Source organism: Myotis lucifugus, unplaced genomic scaffold, assembly GCF_000147115.1.
Source record: "Myotis lucifugus unplaced genomic scaffold, Myoluc2.0 scaffold_22, whole genome shotgun sequence".
NCBI classification, from domain to species: Eukaryota; Metazoa; Chordata; class Mammalia; order Chiroptera; family Vespertilionidae; genus Myotis; species Myotis lucifugus.
The window spans coordinates 7,924,581-7,947,072 of NW_005871070.1; the positions used below are offsets into that span (position 1 = coordinate 7,924,581).

The following is a 22,492-nucleotide window of genomic DNA, read 5'->3' on the forward strand; positions in this document are numbered from 1 at the left end:
AAAAAAAAAAAAAAAAAAAAAAAAAAAAAAAAAAAAAAAAAAAAAAAAAAAAAAAAAAAAAAAAAAAAATTTTTTTTTTTCAACACAAAAAAAAAAAAAAAAAAAGACCAGGAAAATCATTGAACTTTAGTATCACTTTACAAAAAAATCATAGGAAAGAAAAGAAAAAAAAAAAAAAAAAAAAAAAAGACGAAAAAAGAAAAAAAAAAAAAAAAAAAAAAAAAAAAAAAGAGCTAAACAGGAGAGGTTTAAGACTAAGAGGCCAGGTGAGAGCAGGAGGGAAGAGGAAGCGGGAACGATCTGGGCGGTCGGAAGAGCGAGGCTTCGGGGCCGAGATCAGGAAGCCGGGCGGCGGCCGGGAGCGAGACCCCGGCCCCTGGCGAGGTCGGCGGGGCTCCTGCCGACTCACCCGCTTGGACCCTTTGTTTTTCTTCCGGGCGGCGGAAGCCCCGCTTGCCCGAGCCGGAGCCCAAGGCGCCCCCCCTTTCTCCGCCTTGCCCTTCAGAGGGCTTCGCTGCCCGGCCACGCCGGGGACGACCCGCCAGGCCGCGGGAGTTCTGGGCGCCGCTCCCCGGGACGCGCCGTCCTGTCTGGGGCCTCGTCTCGGGCGCGGAGGCTTTGCTGCCGCCCCTCCAGGCTCCCCGCCGAGTCACGGGAGCTCACCCAGCGGGGTTTGCTGCGCTCGGGAGCTGGGTCGGCCGTCCCTGCCGTTCTCCGCCGATGGGTGCCCACCCGGGCCCGCCTCGGGGTTCGCACACCTGCAGCTCTGGCTTACGTGGGACCCAGAGCTGCCCTCCATTAGGGCGCTTACAGGCTTTGGTAATGACTTTCCTTTTGGAGCAGGTTCCCGTGTGTGTGTGTGTGTGTGTGTGTGTGTGTGTGTGTGTGTGTGTTTGTTTTCACCAACTGCTCCATTCTGTGGGGATGGGGAAAGAGGTGCTTAGATGGGCCTATATTCTCATCGTACTGTTTTAGTTCGTTGTATTTACTTCTAGCGTTTCTTTTTAAACTTTTAAGAGCAGTTGACAAGACTGCCAAAATTCCTAACCGAGTCTGTATTCGTAGGTGCATCTTGCACGTAATTGCCGTTTGTATTTGGACATCTTACGAATAGTAGTGGGTAAATTGAGAAGTCAGCCAAATTTGTGAATTGAGAGGTGATTTTAAAGCAGAAACTTAATTTGGAGGGTAATGGTTCAAAGTGCTTAGAGTCCGAATCTAACCTTATCTGAAGATCAGTTTTGGGTGGAGGGAGGGGGGTGGGTGGGAAAGAAGTTCGCTGGAAAATAAAAAAAAGAACCTTTAGTAAGGTGTTCTTTGCCTTTTGGCACAAACGTTAGCGATAGCAGTAGTGGGATCCGAAGCTTGTTTGACTTTGACAAAGAGCTCTGGTTTCCAGTTAAGCCGAAACCTAATCAGCTTATACTCTTGTGCAAAACTGGGTTTTATTTAGTATGCTATATGAACGTTAAATCCGAGGAATAAGGAAAGTTGAAAGCACTAAGCACTATGTGCACTAAGCACTATGTTAAAAAAACATAACTTACGAGTCTTTTCTAATTTCTAGGAGGACACCATGAAAATTTGGTTCCCACTGATGCAAAGGAAAAAATTTTAAACCCCAAACTGATCAATCCTGGACATTTAAAGGAATTTCCCCCCTTTTTTAATTTAAGCAAAGAGGCTTAAAAAAGAAAACATGGCAGATGTGGATCCAGACACATTGCTGGAATGGCTACAGATGGGACAGGGAGATGAAAGGGACATGCAACTAATAGCACTTGAACAGCTCTGCATGCTGCTTCTGATGTCTGACAACGTGGATCGATGTTTTGAAACGTAAGTACATCACTTCATCATCTTCCTTTGGGGTTGCTGTAGTGACATCTGTTTTCAACTATTTGCTGACTTCAGTTTGTTTAGAATTTTAAAGCTACCTTTTAAAAAGTTTTGCATTTACACTTTTCTGTGTAGTAAGTCGAGTAATGATAATTGTGATGACACAAATATGTGTTTGTTGAATGAATAGGGATAAGTAGGGAATACATTTTTAACCATAGCTTGGTTGATTCATTTTCAAAATATGTTATGAACTGCTAAAATACAGGTACTTGAAGGTAACTATGCCTGTACCAAGAAATTAACTAGAAATCGATATGAAAATGTAGATGATAATGAGCATATGTTTATAACTGCCAATTTTTTGTAAGTATTAAGTCACATGACATCTTACTTTTGTTACAGCAAACCATTGCCTTGTAAATTTCAGTTTTGGAGGGTATAAATTGGATGTTACCCATATGGCATACTTTTTGGAATAGAAGAAACAGATTATGAAGTTTGGACAGTTTAAACAATTTTATTCAGAGGTTAAAATGTAGAATTTATGCAAAAATGTAAAAGAGAATTCATTATTAGAGTAGCCATTAATGCCATGTTTTTCTTCTGAACGCTGTTTTAATACCATTTTGAGGTAGTTAATAGAAAATATTTGAGATGTTGATGTAAAATTTGATATAATTGTCTTAATTTCTTTGAAGTGGGGATAAATACTGTATTATTAAAATGATAACGCATTTTTAATTGCCTTCATTTTTGAATGAATAATTATTGAAGATGAATTACTAAGTGAGTAACTAATAATCCTCAGCTGAGGAACTTGGAAAAAGCTAATGTGACTGGGGCAAGGAAAAGTTGCTGGAGAGCTGGGTTGAGGTAGGGTCAATATCACATGGGGTCTTTAGTGGATGCTAAGCTTTTGGTTTTGTCTCAAGGCGATGGGAAGTGCAATGAAAGAGAGATGTGATTAAATTTTTCTTTTAAAAACATAACCTGCTTTATGGAGAATAGTTGAAGACAAATGCTTGTAGACTTGTTAGGTTATGAGTCAGAGAAAGGATTGCTGTAATAAAAGTATAAATAAGTGGATAGATTGGAGACACATTTAGGAGGTAAAATAGGACTTGTTGAATATGAGAGTGAAAAAGGAGGTAACATGGATGATTCAGGTTACAATGGATGATGCCATTCAGTGAGAGAGAACACTGGAACAGAGGACCATGTTTTGAGGGACTGAGGTCATGAGTTTGGATTTGGCTGGATTCTTATATCTGCTTCTGCATTCAATTTGTTGCATTATGTTGTTTTGATTAAAATATATGAAAAAACCATCTATATATGTAGTTGAAAAAAAAGAGGAATGTTGTAATGATTTTTTTTACATCAATAGATATTCTCCTTTGATATCATACCAGAACTGGGCAAATAATAGTCTCTTAAGGGTTAAAATGTGGATTCTGAAATCATATCAATGAACTTTTCATACTGTTACATTAAAATCTATTGGTCTGTCTTGTACATTGAGTGGATTTTTAACCCATGTTTAAGTTTGTAAAGTCATACACTTACTGGTCATGTGAAAAATATTGGTCTACTGAGTTAGACAGATATCCTAAATTGACATATGTCATCCAAAATATCAAAAACACATTTGCTGATATGACTACTGATTTCATCAGAATCTTTATTTATTTATTTATTTTTAAATATATTTTATTGATTTTCTACAGAGAGGAAGGGAGAGAGATAGAGAGTTAGAAACATCGATGAGAGAGAAACATCGATCAGCTGCCTCCTGCACATCTCCTACTGGGTACATGCCCTTGACCGGAATCGAACCTGGGACCTTTCAGTCCGAAAGCCGACGCTCTATCCACTGAGCCAAACCGGTTTCGGCCAGAATCTTTAAATATTGGGGAGTGTCACAGTGGCAGACACAAGTTTCCCCAAATTGTAATTTTTGCTTGAATACTTGAATATTATCAGTGGCAACAAATAGTCAAATTGTTTTCCTTGAAATGGAAGGCTTAACTTCATTAATTTTTGAGAAAATGTTTGCCAGATATCCAAGTCTACATAACCACAGTTTGAAGTTCTTTGAAGTAAAAATGATGTTGCATGAAAAAAGTGGCGAGCTGGGCTCTCCAAAGGTTGTACAAGTACTTTTCCTTGACACAACCATCATTCTTTGGTATGCAGAAGTACTTGATACTTTCGTCCCATTTCCTTAAGTAGAATATTAAAAAAATGTATTCAAGGTTTGCGATTAGTGACATTAATGATTTCTTTTGCTTCACCAATGTTATTCTATAGTAAAGTTGGTTTTTAAAAATTTCCATGCCAGAACTTGTAGTACAGTTTAGTGCCACTACCTTGATTCATACTAAAGCACCAACAGTTTTATCCACCACTAGAGGCCTGATGCATGAAATTTGTGCAAGAGTAGGCCTTCCCCCAGGTGCCTGATGGCAGCCGGGACCCAGGCTTCCCTCACAGCCCCAGCTTTGTCTGGAAGGACGTCCGGTCCAATTAGCATATTATGCTTTTATTATTACAGATTGTTTTTGCATCATTCGTTTACATGCCAGCACAGGAAAGAAATGATTCAAGAAGAGAAAGGACAATTGTGTTGAATATGGTGAGAGAGGTCAAGTAGGGTTGAAGACTAAAAGGTGTCCTTTGGATTTAGCAACATTCTCAAGATCATTGATCTTAATGAGGACTCGGAGTGGAATGGTGATGAAGGACAGATCCGAATGGGTTGAGGAGTAAGTAGAAAGTGAAGAAATGGAGACAGAATGCGAAAAACTTTTTTGAGAAGTTGGATTGGAATGGGAGTGTGGGCTTTTTCTTTTAAATGTCAAAGTGATAGGAGAAAAAAATGGATAATCCGTAGTGTAAGGATTCTGAAAAAAATAAAAAAATACAACAACAACAAAAAACCGGGAGAGAATTGGCTCTTGTCAGGAGCAGTGCTTTTAAAACTTTAATATGCATAATGTGAGTCACCTGGGGGATCTTGTTAAGCTGCAAATTGTGATTTAGTTGGTCTGGTGTGGTGTCTGATATTCTGCATTTCTAATGTGCTACCAGGTAAGGCTGAAGCTGTTGGTTTGAAAATTCCCACATTGTGTAGCAAAGCTCTGATCCACTGCTGGGGAGAGAAGTTTTAAAACTTCTCCTGCTGTAAAACCGGGAAGATGGAGGGGTTAGATGTAGATGTTTTAGGTTTGATGGTAAAAAGTTGATGGGATTTCTGTCTGATGACATCTATTTTTCCTCCTGAAGAAGGAGATTAAAAAGAATAATATCTAGTCCTCCCGACATACCAAGGTTGCAGGTTTGATCCCTGCCCAGACACATACAAGAATCAACCAATGAATGCATATATAAGTGGAACAACAAATCATTGCTTCTCTCGTTCCCCCTTCCCTTCCTCACTCTAAAAATCAGTAAAAGTAAAAAGAATAATATGTAGGGTTGATATGGGGAAATTATTATACTCATATAGTGCTAGTAGCTTCAAAGCTGATATCCCTGCCTCTAAGTTATACCCAGAGTTACATTCTTAAACTATTGATTTGATTGTGCCACTCTCTTTTACAAAATCTTTTGGCTTCTTTACCTAATGGATAACATTTATACCCCTCGAAGTCCTCTCCTGCATTTTCATATACTACTGCTACTACTTTTGTTTTTCCATTGCGAAGTATAGTGCCTGGCATACACAATAGCTACTATCCATATATTGAACAGATTGAAAAAAATTCTTTATATTGTACCTGTTTTTCACTTATGCCTAAAAGTGCCTTTGTTAAGGTATTTGTGAGTCATGAAACTAGTTGGGGAGTATGCAGGAGGAGGAAAGTTGTATTCTTCTCTGTAAGAAACAGTGATAGCATCAATATGTATTTTCCCTACTCCCCCCTCCCCCCATATTAATGTACTTGCCTTTTCCATATTGATTCTTGTTTTCTTCTACCCAATGGCAGAGTAATAAGGAAGTGAAATCATTTTCGTTGATCAGCCCTGCAACTGTTTTTCCCCGATTTGAGAATGTTGATTCTCATATATAATCAAATATATATAATCCTGAAAAGTTAAATAAGTGAATTTCTATAGACAACTGTGTACAGTGTGTGCTTCATTGCAGTGGACAGCAGAGAGAAATGCTGGATGATGAGAAACATTCTCTCTCTAGGTAGCCAATAAATAATGAGCTTCAGTGAGCTTTCGTTAAGTTAACCAAAGTGCCTGTCACCTTTAAGATGCAAAAAACCAACCGCATAAAATTTATAACAATATATATGTATACTTTGCCTATTTGTTGGCTTTGTTATTAGACCTTTGAGTTCCTTGGAGCCCCAGCACTGTCTTAGTCATCTTTGTATTCTACTCCCTAGCACAGTTTTTGGCATAAAAAGGCATTCGATAGATATTTGTTGAATGAACTGCGATTTGGTTTGTGGTATATTTTAATTGGCTAAAAGCAAGTCTACATATTGGAGTTTGACTTATTCCTCTATCTTTGTGAGGAAAGACCATAACTTTCAACTGCTGTGCCAGTAGTTATTTTTAAGCAATGCAGAGAGCATCAAGGCCCGGAGTAGGGGCAGTAATAGAATAAAAGATGAAATGGATGAAAAGGTATTATTATCTTCAAGAAGCCAAATTTATTAATCTGTTACAGTTAAAAAAATTTTAGTTGTTAATAGAGAAGTGCCCATTTTTAAGACTGTACTCAGTAAAATATTGCTGCTGTGATAACTTCTTTTATTTTAAGAAAGTTAAATTTCTTTTTTTTTTGAGCATTTCATGCTTGAAGATATTTTATTAGAGGAATTCCAAAAAAGATCATTATTTATCGGGTTTTGGAGGATATTATCTAGTATAGGTACTTTTCGTTCTGTATTTGCTTCTCTATATTTTACATTTTCTTTTTTTTTTTTATTAAATCTTTATTGTTCAGATTATTACATTTGTTCCTCTTTTTTTCCCATCATAACTCCCCTCCACCAAGTTCCCACCCCACCCTCCGCCCTCACTCCCCACCCACTGTCCTCATTCATAAGTTCGAGATTTTTGTCCAGTCTCTTCCTGCATCCCCCACACCCCTTCCCCTCCCCAAGAATAGTCAGTCCATTCCCTTTCTATGCCCCTGATTCTATTATAATCACCAGTTCATTCTGTTCATCAGATTATTTATTCACTTGATTTTCAGATTCACTTGTTGATAGATGTGTATTTGTTGTTCATAATTTGTATCTTTACCTTTTTCTTCTTCTTCCTCTTCTTAAAGGATACCTTTCAGCATTTCATATAATACTGGTGTGGTGGTGATGAACTCCTTTAGCTTTTCCTTATCTGTGAAGCTCTTTATCTGACCTTCAATTCTGAATGATAGCTTTGCTGGATAAAGTAATCTTGGTGTAGGTTCTTGGCATTCATGACTTTGAATATTTCTTGCCACTCCCTTCTGGCCTGCAAAGTTTCTGTTGAGAAATCAGCTGACATTCGTATGGGTACTCCCTTGTAGGTAACTGATAGTTTTTCTCTTGCTGCTTTTAACACTTGGGTTGCGGGAAACGAGTTAAGTCGGCTCGCGTGAATTGCGCGTACTCCGCGGGAGCCGTCTTAAACTCGGTTCATATAGATTTGCGGTGGAGTGCGGGAAACGTGTAAACTCGGGCCGATTGTAACTGCGTATTACCAAATATTTCATTTCAATCGAACCTCATACTTCAAAAGATATAGGCATTTTAACGCGCCATCTTATATTTTGGAACCATCTCTTTGAAGTTAAGCCCTCCTGTAGCCTCAGTACCTGGCATCCAGTGGTCTGTTCTCTGTTGCTGTAGTTTTGACTTTTTCAGAATCTATACTAATAAAAGTATAATATGCTAATTAGACCAGACAGTTGAACGACCTTCTGGACGAAGCCACAGTGGCGGGGGCCGAGGCAGAGGTAGTTAGGGGTGATCAGGCAGCCAGGTGAGCAGTTAGGGGCGAATCAGGCAGGCAGGCAGAGTGGTTAGGCGCGATCAGGCAGGCAGGCAGGCAGGAGAGCAGTTAGGAGCCAGCGGTCCCAGATTGTGAGGGGTTGCAGGATGGGCTGAGGCGCCCCCCCCCCCCCCCCAAGAATTTTGTGCACTGGGCCTCTAGTGTCATATAAATGGAATCATACATATAGTCTGTAGCCTTATGAGTCCGGCTTCTTTCATGTAGTAATTTACATTTGAGTAATTTGTGTTGCTGTGTGTATAATAGTTCCTTTCCTTTCATTTCTGAGTAGTATTCCATTTTATGCAGGTATCATATATGGTTTATCCACTCACCTCTTGAAGGACATTTAGGTTTTTCTGGCTTTGATGAAGATGTAACTAAAGTTGATATAAATATTAGCATACAGATTTCTGTGTAAATATGAGTTTTCATTTCTTCTAAAATTATACAGATAAGTCTGACAAGATGGAGAATTGACAAACTCATTTCAAAATTCATATGGAAATACAATCTACCTAGACTAGCCAAAACAATTTTGGTAAAGAATAAAATTGGAGAAGTAATGCTACTGTATTTCAGTTCTTATTATACAGCTATAGTAATCAAAACAATGTGGTATTGGTGTAAAGATAAATGGACCAATGAAATAGAACTCAGGAATAGATTCACACATACATCGAGAACTTATTTCAACAAAGGTGCAAAGGCAGTTAAGTGGATAAAAGATGCTTTTTTAATAGGGCTGGACAATTGCTTGTCCATATGCAAAAAAGAAAAAAATAACTTTGATCCATACTCTATATTGTATACAAAAAATACACTAAAAATGAATCATAAACCTAAATTTAAAACTTAAAACAATAAAACTTCTAGAAGAAAACATAGGAGAAATCCTTTTGTGACTCTCGGTTAGGCAAATATTTCTTGAATGAACACCAAAAGCATAGACCAGCCATAGCTGGTTTGGCTCAGTGGGTAGAGTGTTGGCCTTTGGACTGAATGGGTTCGATTCCGGTCAAGAGCACATGTCTGGGTTGTGGCCTCTATCCCCAGTGTGGGATGTGCAGGAGGCAGCTGATTAATGGTTCTTTCTCATCATTGATGTTTTCTTTTCTTTTTTTAAAAAAATATATTTCTTTATTGATTTCAGAGAGGAAGGGAGGAGAGAGAGATAGAAACATCAATGATGAGAGAGAATCATTGATCGGCTGCCTCCTGCACATCCCCCACTGGGGATCGAGCCCGAAACCCAGGCATGTGCTCTTGGCCAGAATCGAACCTGGGACCCATCGGTCCGCAGGCTGACGCTCTATCCACTGAGCCAAGCCGGCCAGGGCACATTGATGTTTTCTATTTCTCTCTTCCTCTTCCTTCCTCTCTGAAATCAATAAAAATATATCTTAAAAACATAAACCATAAGAGATTAAATTGATATGTTTGAAGGTCTCTACTACTAATTTATTTTCTGTAATAGAGGACTGTTCAGGTTAATTAATTCTTAAGTAAATTGTAATACTATGTCTTTCAAGGAATTGGCCTATTTAATATAAATTAAAATTTATGGTCATAGAGTTGTTTGTAGTATTCCTTTTTATCCTTTGGATATTTGTACAGTCTCTGGTGATAATTCTCCTTTTCATCTTGATATTGCTGATTTTTATCTTTTGATCAATCTGGCTAGAGATTTATCAAATTTATTTATCTTGTCAAAGAATCAGCTTTTGGTTTCATTCATTTTTCTCTGTTTTTCTGTTTTAAGCATTGATTTCTGCTCTTTATTATTCTGTGTTGGTTGGGTTTAATTTGCTCTTTTTTCTAATTTTTTAGGTGGAAGTTGATGTCAGTGATTTGAGATCTTTTCTAATATAACCATTTAGTACTATAAATTTCTCTTTTCTGCTTTAATTGATGTATATTTTCATTTGGTTCAAAATACTTTACAATTTTCTTTGAAACTTTCTTTTTTACCCTTTGGTTATTTAGAAGTGTGTTGCTAAATTTCCAAATATTTGGGGGTTTCACAGATAATTCTATGTTACTATTGTGGTCAGAGAACATACTTCATATAATTTAATTATTTTAAATTTGTTAAGGTTTGTTTTATGGTCCTTGATGTGGTCTATTTTTGGCGAATGGTTCACATGCAGTTGAGAAGAAGGTATATTTTGCTTGTTTGGTGGGATGTTCTGCAAGTGTCAGATTAAGTGAAGTTTATTGATAGTGTTGTTCAATGTATATCCTCAGTAGTTTTCTGTTTTGTTTGATAGGTTATTGAGAGGTGTTGAAGTCTCCAATTATAATTGTAGTCTTATCTATTACTCATCAGTTCTCCCAGTTTTTGCATCATATATTTTTTTTAATTTATTTATTTTAGAGAGAAAGAGGAAGGGAGAGAGAGAGAGAAGGAGAGAGATATCGATTTGTTGTTCCACTTATTTATGCATTCATTGGTTGCTTCTTGTATGTGCCCTGCCGGGGATTGAACCCACAACGTTGGCCTATCGTGACGATGCTTTAACCAACTGAGCTACCCGGCCAGGGCCTAGTATCATATATTTTGAAGGCCTGTTAGTTAATTTTAGGATTTTATCATTAGGTAACATCCCTCTTTATCCCAAATAATTTTCCTTATTCTTAAGTTTACTTTGTCTGATATAAATATAGCCACACAGGCTTTTTTTCTTTTTATTGATTTCAGAGAGAGGAAGGGAGAGGGAGAAATAGAAACATTGATGGGCTGCCTCCTTCATGCCCCACTCCTACTGGGGATCGAGCCCGAAACCTGGGCATGTGCCCTGACTGGGAATTGAGCCAGTGACCTCCTGGTGCACGAGACAACACTCAGCCAACTAACTGAGCCACACTGGCTGGGCTCAGGCTTTCTTTTGAAAGTGTTTGGTATATCTTTTTCCAGCCTTTAGTTTTAACCAATTTATATCATTATATATAATGTGGGTTTCTTGTAGACAGTATACTGCTGGCTTGTGTGTGTGTTAATCTTTTCTTTTTAAAAAAATGTTTTTATTGATTTTAGAAAGAGAGGAAGGGAGGGAGGGGGGGAGAGAGAGAGAGAGAGAGAGAGAGAGAGAGAGAGAGAGAGAGAGGTGAGAGAGAAACATTGATTCGTTGCCTCTTGCATGCACCCTAATTGGGCATGGAACCCACAACCTGGGCTTGGGAATTGAATTGGTGACTTTCTGTGCACTGGACAACGCCCAACCAACTGAGCCACATGGGCCAAGGCTTGTTGTTGTTGTTGTTTTTAATGCAACCTGACAGTTGGTTTTGAATTGGTGAGTTTACACCATTTTCATTTAATGTAATTTTTGGTATGTTCGGATACATGTCTAATGTTATATTATTACTTTTCTTTTTTGCTGTTCTGTTTTTGTTTGTTTGTTTGCTTATTTGTTTCTCTGTTTCCTCTGTCTTGCCTTTTTTTTCTCTTTTTTAAAAATATGAAACACTTTACAAATTTGAATGTCATTCTTGCGCAGGGGCCATGCTAATCTTCTCTGTATCATTCCAGTATTTAGTATATGTGCTGCTGATGCTAGCACTCTGCCTTTTGCATTATTTGAATATTTTATTTAATTTACATTTTTTGTCTGTTTTGTCTATTTTTTAAAATATATTTTATTGATTTTTTACAGAGAGGAAGGGAGAGGGATAGAGAGTTAGAAATGTCAATGAGAGAGAAACATTAATCAGCTGCCTCCTGCACACCTCCTACTGGGGATGTGCTGGCAACCAAGGTACATGCCCTTGACGGGAATCGAACCTGGGACCCTTCAGTCTGCAGACTGATGCTCTATTCACTGAGCCAAACCAGATAGGGCTGTCTCTATTTTTTAGTGATTGCTCTAGGGATTACAATTAATTTAGAGCTAATATCTTACTGTTTAAAGTAAAATGAAGAAGACTTACAAGTGTGTAGCTCTCTATCCTCTCTCCCTTTATGTTATAGTTGTCATATTTATTAACTCTACATACATTGAAAATCTGAAGATATAGTGTTATAATTTTTGCTTTCAGTAGTCAGTTTAATAGGAGAAAAATAACCTATTACATTACCTTGATATTTATCATTTCTGTTGCTCTTCTTTTATTCCTGAAGTTCCATGTATCTCTCTGGTATTACTTTCTTTCATCCTGAAGAACTTTCTTTAGCATTTCTTTTAGGGGAAGGCTGCTAGTGATGAATTCTTAGTGTTTTTTTTTTTTTTCCATCTGAAAATGTCTTTATTTTGCCTTAATGCTGTGAAGATATTTTTGCTGGATATAGAATTCTGGGGTGGCAGTTTTTCTAGAGTTTTAAGATATTCCACTGTCTTCTGGCCTTTATGGTTTCTTTTTAAATATATTTTTATTGATTTCAGAGAGGAAGGGAGAAGGAGAGAGAGAAACATCAATAATGAGAGAGAGTCATTGATCAGCTGCCTCCTGCACACCCCACACTGGGATCGAATCCGCAACCCAGGCATGCACCCTTGACGAGAAGCGAACCCGGGACCTTTCAGTCCTCCGGCTAGGGCTATGGTTTCTGATAATAAATCTGCATTCATTCTAATCTTTGTTTTTTTGTGTTGTTTTTCCTCTTGCTGCTTTCAAGATTTTTTGCAGTTTGATTATGATTTGTCTGTGCAAGGTTGTGTTTGCATTTGTTGTATATTTGAGGTTGCTGATTTTCTTGAATCTGTATTTCATCAAATTTGGGGGGTTACTTCTTCAAATCTATTTTCTGGACCAATTTTTTTCTCCTTTCTGGGACTCTAGTGGCACAAATGTTACACTTTTTAATATCTTCTCTTAGGTCGCTAACATTCTGTTTCATTTGCCCCCCAATCTTTTTTTCTCTATTCTTCAAATTGGGTAGTTTTTATTGATTTATGTTGAAGTTTCCTGATTGTGTCATCTTCATTCCACTCTTGAGACCATCCAGTGAATCCCCTCTCCACCCCATATTGTATTTGTCATTTCTCAAATTTTCACTTGATTGTTTTTCACACTTTTTATTTCTCTCCTGGAAAATGTCTGTTTTCAATCATTTAAAAAATGTTATTTACCTCATGGAATATAGTTATAATAGCTGATTTAGAGTTCTCTCTGATAATTTTAGCATTTATGTTGTCTCAATCTTAACATTTGTTGACTATCTTTCTTTTTGAGTTGGACAGATCACATTGTACTGATTCATTGTATCTTAAGATATTTTGGATTTTATCCTAGACATTTAGAATTGTGAGACTCTGGATTTTATAAAAATTCTCTAGAGAATGTTGATTTTTGTTGTGGCATGCAGTCAACCTGGGTAGATTAGACTGCAAGTTCTGTCTTGCCCTCTGTGGGTGGTAGGTGGTTCGAATGTCATTGGTTTCAAAACCCTTTGTTAGGATGTTTGGGTCTATTCTGCATGTGTCACTTAGAGTTTAGTCTGGGACTTGGGTGGTGGATTATGTCATAGTTCTGTTGTTAAAGTCATTAGCTCTTTTCTACATATGTGCAGCTGAGAGGTGAGCTTGGGACTTGTGTCAGGGGTCCTTTTTGTAGCTTTTTCCTCCCCAAGTCTTCCCTTATCATTTGGCTTCCAGAAACCTTTTATTACCTAGTGTTCTAGCCAAAAAGCTGGGGCTCTCTTGGATTTTAGCCACACTTTCTCTTCACTGTTTTCCCTTCTTTCCTCTTGTGCTGTCATACAATTTCTGGGACTGGGACTGCCCTGGAGGTGAAAGTAATGAGAGAAAAGAGAAGAAAATGATAGGATTCCTCTCATGCTTTTTTGACTCACAGATGTTTATTTTTTTGTTTTGTAAAAGATTATTGATTTTTAGAGAGAGAAGGGAGAGGGAGAGAGAAACATTGATGTGAGAGCATAACATCGATTGGTTGCCTCCTGCATACCCCCCTACCAGGGATGGCACCCACAGTCCAGACATGTGCCTGACCAGGAATTAAACCAGTAACCTTTCAGTGCACTGGACGACGCCCAACCAACTGAGCAACACCGGCTAGGGCATGGGTTCCTTTTCTTAGTACTCAGTCTTCCTGGGCCTTATATGCTGTGGCACCTCCACTGGACTGTGCATGTGCCACTAAGTTTTCTATGGGGCTTACACTTGGGGCTGGCTTGGGGCCAGGCTGGGAAGAAAAAAACTCCCAGGAATTTGTCCCCTCATCCTCTGGTTTACAGAGGCCCCTTTTCTTGGTCCTTTTAGTTTTTTGTTTGTGCTCCTACTAGATAGTTTTGGGACTTGGCCTATCCCAAGTCCCAAAACTGGAAAAGAAAAGAGGAGAGGAAAAAACACCCTTTAACTCACTTCCGTCAAGGATCGTTACTTGTTTTGACTTCCTTCCCCAATCCATCTGCTGTTGTTTACTATTCAGAGTCCTCAGTTATTTTTTGTGTTCTGTCCAGGGTTTTTGGTTATAATCTTTGGGAAAGACAGGCTGTAACCAGCTTACTCTAGGACGAGCTCTAAATTTTACATTTATTTTTTTGGAGTTACAAAATACGTTTGTTTCAAAATTTGGAAAAATCAAAGTTTAGAGAATGAAAATTATCTCTAATTGCACAATCTAGAAGTTAGCCATTTTACCTTTTTGCTCTAGTTTTTTCTCTCATGATAAAACACCATAATGGATATTCTTTTTTTTCCTTTTCTTTTACCTAAGAAAAGGTGCATGAAATTTGTGCACATTAAAAGGGGATTAATTAGAAGAAATATTTTTAATATTGCTATTTGCCCTTTCTCTATAATAGAAGTGTCAGAGATGAAAGAAAATTAGTAAAATGTATATGAAAATCTTCCTCCTGTCAGAGTCTGGGGCACACACCACGGGACCCAGAGTCAAGTCCCCACCCATTCACGGGGACTCAAAATCGCACGAGATCCAGACCCAGCCGGCCCCTCCCTTGTCAAGCCCCACAGGGCGGGGGGCGCAGCCTCAGGTACTCTGGCCCGGCACCGGGCAGAGGGTGCATCCTCAGGTTCCCCGTCAAGCTCTGCTGGGTGGGGGGTGCATCCTCAGGTCCCCCGGCCCGGCGCTGGGGCAGGGGGGTGTGCCTTGAGGTCCCCTGTCAAGCCCCACTGGGCGGGAGACACAGCCTGAGATCCCCCATCAAGCCCCGCCGGGTGGGGGGCGCAGTGTGAGATCCCCTGTCAACTCCCTCTGAGCGGGGGGTACAGCCTCAGGTCCCCTGGCCCTGGGTGGGGGGAGCAGTCTGAGGTCCCCTGGCCCAGCACTGGGGCGGGGGGTGCATGTTGAGGTCCCCTGTCAAGGCCTGCTGGGCGGGGGGGGGGGGGGCACGGCCTGAGGTTCCTTCTTCAAGCCACACTGGTTTTTGGGAGGACGTGGTCTGAGGTCCCCTGTCAAGCCCTGCTGGGTCGGGGGAGCAGCCTCTGGTCCCCCGGCCTGGCACTGGGCCGGGGGGCACGGCCTGAGGTCCCCTGGCCTGGTGCCGGTACGGGAGGCGCAGCTTGAGGTCCCATGTCAAGCCCCACCGGGTGGGGGTGCGCAGCCTCAGGTTCCCTGCCCCGGCCCACCGCCACGCAACCTCGGTCCCTGCTGATTGCTCGTTAAGGCTTGTTACAGGAACTCGGCCTCCACTGTGGGTTCAGCCATCTAGTGTTATGGAAACCCCGTCTCCTCTGTGGGCACCGCCATCTTTGTGATGGTGTGATGGTCAATTTGCATGTTCCCTCTTTATTAGATAGGATATTTCTATTAAAGTATATTTGTATCATAGCAAGTCCTTAGTAAGCAGTTTTTAAAAACCTGTGTAATCATGTATGTGTCATATACTTAGTCATGCCTTTATTATTAGATCTGTAGGTTATATCACAGTGAGCACCTTTGTATATACATTATTGCCTGATAACATATTTTTTGAATTGACTTCAAAATAACATATAAATAAGGGAAAATCAAAGTTTCCTTTATCTGTTTGAAATAATATTTAATTATTTTTAGAATTTTAGCCAAATATGTTTGTATAAGATTACCTTCTTTTAACTAATATAAATGGTACTGTTTTTGGTAGAGGACCATGTGGTTTTTTTACTGTTTTGAACTTTAGAGTTGAGTATAGGAAAATCTAATTGAAAATAATTTTACAAGGTTTTATTCCTTGCAAGCATGAATGAATAGGTTAATAACTTTTGATTTTTATCTTTTAAGAGAAATCTGAATGAACATTAAAAAATGATGTTTATATGTGCCCAGAGTGGTAGTTTTATGTTTTGTATCTGCCTCAAGTACATGTTCATACAGAAATAAAGTCTGTACCAAGCATACAGAAATAAAATGATTGACTGAATTTACTTTGGTATTTATTTTTTACTTTTGCTATTTTAATATATATTTATTTCGGAGAGGAGGGGAGAGGGAGAGAGAGAGAGAAATATCAATGATGAGAGAGTATCACTGATGGGCTGTTTCCTGCATGCCAAACACTAGGGATCAAGCTTACAACCCGGGCATATGGCCTGACCGGGAATTGAACGGTGATCTCCTGGTCCATAGGTCGACGCTCAACCACTGAGTCATGCTGGCTGGGCCAACTTTTGCTATTGTAATTAGACACTTTTTATATCTTGAAGTCTTTTGTGTGTGTGTGCGTGTGCATTTGTGTGTACGTGTATACAATGTTAGATTCTTTTTTATTTTCTTGGTGGGGATTGACTTTTCTGTATTTAATTGTAAAGTTTGTTAATCCTGTCATAGTCAGCCAAATTTTATGGAATGAAGTGAAATAATTATCAATTTAGCAAAAATTTAAAGGTAATATCTTTCTAAGTGGCCTAGGAGTGGTGAGATAAATACTCTAAATCAGTGGTTCTCAACCTTCCTAATGCCGCGACCCTTGAATACAGTTCCTCATGTTGTGGTGACCCCCAATTTCATTGTTACAAATTGAACATAATTAAAGCATAGTGATTAATCACAAAAACAATATGTAATTATATATGTGTTTTCCGATGGTCTTAGGCGACCCCTGTGAAAGGGTCGTTCGACCCCCAAAGGGGTCGTGACCCACAGGTTGAGAGCCGCTGCTCTAAATGCTCCTGGTGGGATTATGCATTAGTATAGCTTCAGAAGTTTGATAATATCTGTCAGACTAAAAATGTACACATAGAAACACTTCTGAGAATCTTTCCTTCATAAACACTGGTGCAGTTGTGCAAAGATATATTTTAAGATTATTCGTTGCATGCAACCTCATCTTTGTTAGTGCACAAAATGGTGCCTTACAGCCTCATGGTTATCCAGCTGCAGAGTAAACCACCTCTAACCCTCTTTGAGAAGATTGTGTATGAACACCTGGTGACTCATCCAATCAGGAAATTGAGCAGGGCAAGACATACCTGTGGCTGTTGCCCATCCATATGGCCATGCAGGATGCCACAGCCCAGATGGCCGTGCTGCCCAAGAAAGCCATGCCGTCCACCATCCACTATGACCATCTGATTGAGGCCCAGCTTGGAGGCCAGAAAGACCTGTGTCAGGCCAAAGACATAAACCAAGAAGTGTATAATTTCCTGGCAACTGCAGGTGCTAAATATGGTGTGGGCTTCTGGTGGCCTGTCTTTGAAATCATTCCCAGATTATTCTGGAAAACAATGCATACCCTGGGGTTCTTCTGATTGGCACTGATTTCCATACCCCAATGGTGGTGGCTTGGGAGGGAGGGAGCATCTACATTGGAGTCTGGGTGCTGCTGTTGTGAACGTCATGGCTGAAGTGCCTCAGGGTGATTGGTATGAAGCTGATTGGCTCACTCTCCGGTTGGACCTCACCCAACAATGTGTTTTTAAAGGAGGCACTGGTGCTACTGTGGAGTACCATGGGCCTGACGTAGACTCCATATCCTGCTCTGGCATGGTGACAGTCTGCAACATGGGTGCAGAAATTGGAGCCAGGACTTCAGTGCTTCCTTATAACCACAGGATGAAGAAAATATCTGAGCAAGACAGGCTGGGCAAACATTGTCGACCTTGAAGATGAATTCAAGGATCACTTGGTACCTGACCCTGGTAGCCATTATGACCAAGTGATTGACATTAACCCGAACAAGCTGAAGCTTCACATCAGTGGGCCTTTCACCCCCAACCTGGCTCATCCTGTGGCAGAAGTGGGAACTGTGACAGAGAAGCAAATATGGCCATTGGACATCAGAGTGGGTCTGATTGGCAGCTACACCAACTCCAGTTATGAGGACATGGGTGTTCAGCAGCTGTGGCCAAGCAGGCATTAGCCCATGGACTCAAGAGCAAGTCCCAGTTCACCATCACACTGGGCTCTGAGCAGAACTGTGCCACCATAAGGTGGGACAGCTATGCACAGGTCCTGAAGGATGTGGATGGCTTTGTCCTGGCCAATGCCTGTGGCCTCTGCATTGGCCAGTGGGACAGAAAGGACATCAAGAAGGGGAGAAGAACATAATCGTCACCTCCTATAATAGGAATTTCATGGGACATGATGATGTGAGCCCTGAGACCCATGTCTTTGTCATGTCCCTAGAGATTGTCATAGTACTGGCCATTGCTGGCACCCTGAAGTTCAACCCAGAGACTGACTTCCTGATAGGCAAGGATGGCAAGAAATTCAAGCTGGAGGCTCCGGATGTGGATGCGCTTCCCCATGCAGAGTTTGACCCTGGGCAGGACACCTACCAACACCATCCCAAGGACAGCAGTGGGCAGTGGGTGGTGTGTCTCACCAGCCAGCATCTCCAGCTTCTTTAAGCCTTTTGACAAATTGGATGGCAAAGACCTAGAAGACCTGCAAATCCTTAAGTCAAAGAGAAGTGTACCACTGACCACATCTCAGCTGGCTCAAGTTCCGTGGGCACCTGGACATCTCCAACAACTTGCTCATTGGTGCCATCAACATCAAAAATGGCGAGACCAACACTTTGTATAATGCCGTCACCCAGGAGTTTGACACTGCCCGCTACTACAAGAAACATGGTATCCGGTGGATGGTGATTGGAGACAAGAACTATGGTGAGGACTCAAGCCAGGAGCATGGCAAAACTGGAACTCTGTCACCTTAGGGGTCGGGCCATCATTACTAAGAGCTTTGCGAGGACCCAAGAAACAAACCTGAAGAAACAGGACCTGCTGCCCCTCACCTTTGCTGACCCAGCCGACTACAACAAGATTCACCCTGTGGATAAGTTGACCAGGGTCTGAAGGACTTTGCCCCTGACAAGCCCCTGAGATGCATCATCAAGCATTCCAACTGGACCCAGGAGATCATCCTTCTGAACCATACCTTCAACAAGACCCAGATCGAGTGGTTCTGTGCTGGCAGTGCTCTCAACAGATAAAGGAGCTATAACTTAAGGTCCTGCTCTGCCACAACCTCCCACCCTGCTCCTCTGACACAGCTCTAGTGTCACAAGTGCAATTCTGCATGTCATCGAAAGGAGATCTGATCTGATACAGCTGTGGCTTCCTTCACTGAGATGGTGTGGCCAGACCTCCTGTCTTCCCCTCCCTGAGAACACTAGTGACCCATGGTTGGAGGGTTGTTAAATAATGTTTCAGCCCCTGCCTTCCCTTTTTTAGTTTGGTTCAGATCTTGAGCAGCTCCATACAACTGTATTTATTTTTGATGAGAAGACTCCCATCTAAAGTTTTTTCCCTGTCTGATCATTTCACTGGTAGCTGAAGGATTTTAGAGAACCTTTTGCTCTTGCAAGGAAAGTAAGAAGCCGTACTCAGTGACTTTTTTTTTTTTAAGGATTGTTTATTGCAGCATTGCTTCAAATAGTAAAATACTGGAAACCAATTAAATGGCTAATAATGTGTGGCAATTCATTATATTGGATACTATGTAGAATTAGAAAAATAGAGCTAGGTCTGTTTATATTTATGTGGAAAGGTGGTCACAACATACCTATTGAAGAAATGAGCAAATTATAGGATACTATTTATAGTATGATCCTACTTATAAATAACAAAAAGCTTAATGACTAGGCACTGGAATCATCTGGTGACTTGTTTTCTCACATGCCCTGAATACTGGCTTTTTCTAATTGGGATCTCTCCTGGGTTTGTTAGTTGCAACACCTGCTGGCTTTGTGATGTGGCTACTTGGACTTCCTCACACCATGATTGTTGTGTTTCAAGAGCAAGAGACCTGAGAGAAGCCAGTAGGAGCTTTTATTAGTTTATGGTTTAGTTTTAGAACTCACAAAGTGGTCACTTTCATTGTAATCATAAACCTGTTCAGATTCAAGGGGTGAGAACATAGGCCCTCTCAATGGGAAGAGTATCATAGTCACACTATAAAAAAAGAATATATGGAGATGTGGGATGGGAGATAATGTGGATATTGTTTGAAAAATACAGTCTGCCACATAATTCTTCAAGCTTCCATCCTTTGTACATGCCATTCTTTTCTTTTTTTAAAAAGTATTTTTTTTTTTTTTGATTTCAGAAAGGAAGGGAGAGGGAGAGAGGGATAGAAACATCAATGATAAGAGAGAATAATTGATTGCATGCCTCCTGAATGTCCCTTACTGGTGATCGAGCCTGCAACCTCGGGCATGTGCCCTGACCGGGAATCAAACCATGATCTCCTGGTTCATAGGTTGACACTCAACCACTGAGCCACGCCAGCTAGGCTGCACATGCCATTCTTCTTAGAGTACAGGAGCTTGCCTGCTTGGCCAACTTCTACGGTATCATTTATTGAACATCTTTTATGTTCCGAGCACTGTACTACGTATATTATATTATCTTAAATACTTGCAATAACTCCTGAAGTCAGAGAATCCTTGATTTAACTGGAACTACTACTTTTTGTGTGAGGTTTTTCTTTCTGCAAATCCCCTGAGTTGAGCTTTCTATCTAAGAACTTTTTATGAACCTATTTCTTTTAGGTTTCTATTATAGCACTCATTTATTTGTACTTAATTCCATTATCTTTTTCCTTATTAAACAACTTCTTCAGATGGGTTATTTCATGTATTTATCAAATATTTGAGTGTCTATTAGGTAATAATTACTGGGCTTGGTTGTTGAAAAACAAAGATAGATAAGTTATAGACCCTGCTGTCAAGAAGCTCATGTTTTCATGGAGGAGACAGGTAAATGGGAAAATATGATATAGTTTGATGGATGCTTTTTTAAAAAAAAAATTTTAAAATTGATTTTTAGAGAGAGGAAGGGAAAAGGAGAGAGAGACATCAATGTGACATCAATCTGCTGCCTCCTGCACGTCCCCTACTAGGGATCGAGCTCACAACCTGGGCATGTGCCCTGACTGAGAATCGAACTAGCAACCTTTTGGTGCTTGGGAGGAGGCTCAGCCAATTGAGCCACACTGGCTGCTTGTGATAGATTGGATTCACTGAATGCTCTGAGGTTGGCCTAAGGCAGGCTTCCTAGAGGAGGTACTTTCTGACCTGAGCCTTCATAGATTTTTAAAATACAAATTTAAAAGTTGCTTTGAAAAGACAAGAAAAAAAAGGAGAAAGGGGTATATAGAGGGCATGTGCAAGGGCATAAGGATCTGGAAACTTGAGAGTCGGGTGGGAATTATGAGTATTATCTCTCTCTCTCTCTCTCTCTCTCTCTATATATATATATATATATATATATATATATATATATATAAAAAAGGCTAATATGCTGAGTGTCCCTCCCACCATCTGACCAGTTTCTATAACGTGCACTGACCACCAGGAAGCAGGTGCTCAACGCAGAAGCTGCCGAGCTGCAGTGACTTGGCAGCAGCGGTTCTCAGGTGCCGCATGCACCCCAGAACCAGAGAGGAGGGAGCCCAATTCCTCCTGGGGCTGCACGATTCCACCTTCGGCCGTGGGTTATATTGGTGCTGGGGCACTGTTGGCCCCGAATCTGGTTTACTTCACACTTGTGTTTGCGTTCCACACCCTGTACGACAGCAACTTTGCCGAGTGCCCTCTCACACTCCGGGACCCCTCGGGGGATGTTGTAGAGCCGGTTTAGGCCCTATCCCCACAGGCCAGGCCGAGGGACCCCACCTGCCAGAGGGACCCTGCTCACTCCATCATGCCAGGGAGGTACTGAGGGAGGTTGGCTCCAGGGTGTGTCCGACCTGTCTCACCCAGTCCCGCCCCGCCAGCCACCTTCTAATTAATTTCATTTCAATGTGCACGAATCCGTGCACCAGGCCACTAGTTTCTAATGTTTGGTAAAGCAGGAGTAGAGTGTTTGTATGTGAAGGGGTAGAGAGGGCAATGAATGAGGCTGATCACAGGCCAGATGTGTAATCCTGATGAATTTGGATTTTATCCTCAAGGTAGTAGGGAACTAATGAGGAATTAAGCCAGATATGACAGTCTCAGATTTGTGTTTTAGAAAAATTACTTTGGTGATAGACTAGTGAATGGACTAGAGGAAGCTGTTGCAGTTATCCAGGTAAGAAATTATAAGGGTTGAAATTCAAGGGAAGGGACATATACTAAAGAGTTAGGAGATAAAACCATCAAGATTGGGTTCTGGATTTTAAATTTTAGAAACAAATTTGGAAGAATTTTATGATTTTTAAAATCTGACTAACCTGGTAGATGGTAATTTAGGGAGTAAGTGATATTTTTTTGGTAAGGAAATTTTGTCTAGTTTGGGACAGGTTGTGTTTGATGGTTCCTGAAACA

At 40.5% G+C, this 22,492-nt stretch overlaps 2 protein-coding genes, 1 non-coding gene and 1 pseudogene across 9 annotated transcripts in view; 3 read left to right on the top strand and 1 right to left on the bottom strand.

Moving 5' to 3' along the window:
* Positions 1-1,704, top strand: part of LOC111825342 (40S ribosomal protein S10-1-like) — a 32,339-nt gene extending 30,635 nt beyond the window's left edge. The window contains exons 2-3 of the mRNA XM_023751474.1: positions 232-819; positions 1,568-1,704. Coding sequence (XP_023607242.1) covers positions 232-819; positions 1,568-1,689 — 710 coding nt within the window. The 3' untranslated portion in view covers positions 1,690-1,704. The remainder of the gene's footprint in view (positions 1-231; positions 820-1,567) is intronic.
* Positions 1,546-22,492, top strand: part of HECTD1 (HECT domain E3 ubiquitin protein ligase 1) — a 94,541-nt gene continuing 73,594 nt past the window's right edge. For 2 of the 7 annotated variants that reach the window (XM_023751541.1, XM_023751538.1), the window contains exon 1: positions 1,547-1,839. In XM_023751541.1, coding sequence (XP_023607309.1) covers positions 1,700-1,839 — 140 coding nt within the window. In that variant the 5' untranslated portion in view covers positions 1,547-1,699. Of the gene's footprint in view, positions 1,840-22,492 lie in introns of all 7 variants that reach the window. The other 5 variants (XM_023751539.1, XM_023751542.1, XM_023751537.1 and 2 more) reach the window with 4 other exon arrangements.
* On the bottom strand, positions 11,295-11,402 carry LOC111825355. The gene has a single exon (XR_002828516.1). It is a non-coding gene; the product is annotated as a U6 spliceosomal RNA (small nuclear RNA).
* On the top strand, positions 16,803-20,226 carry LOC102418947 (annotated as a pseudogene).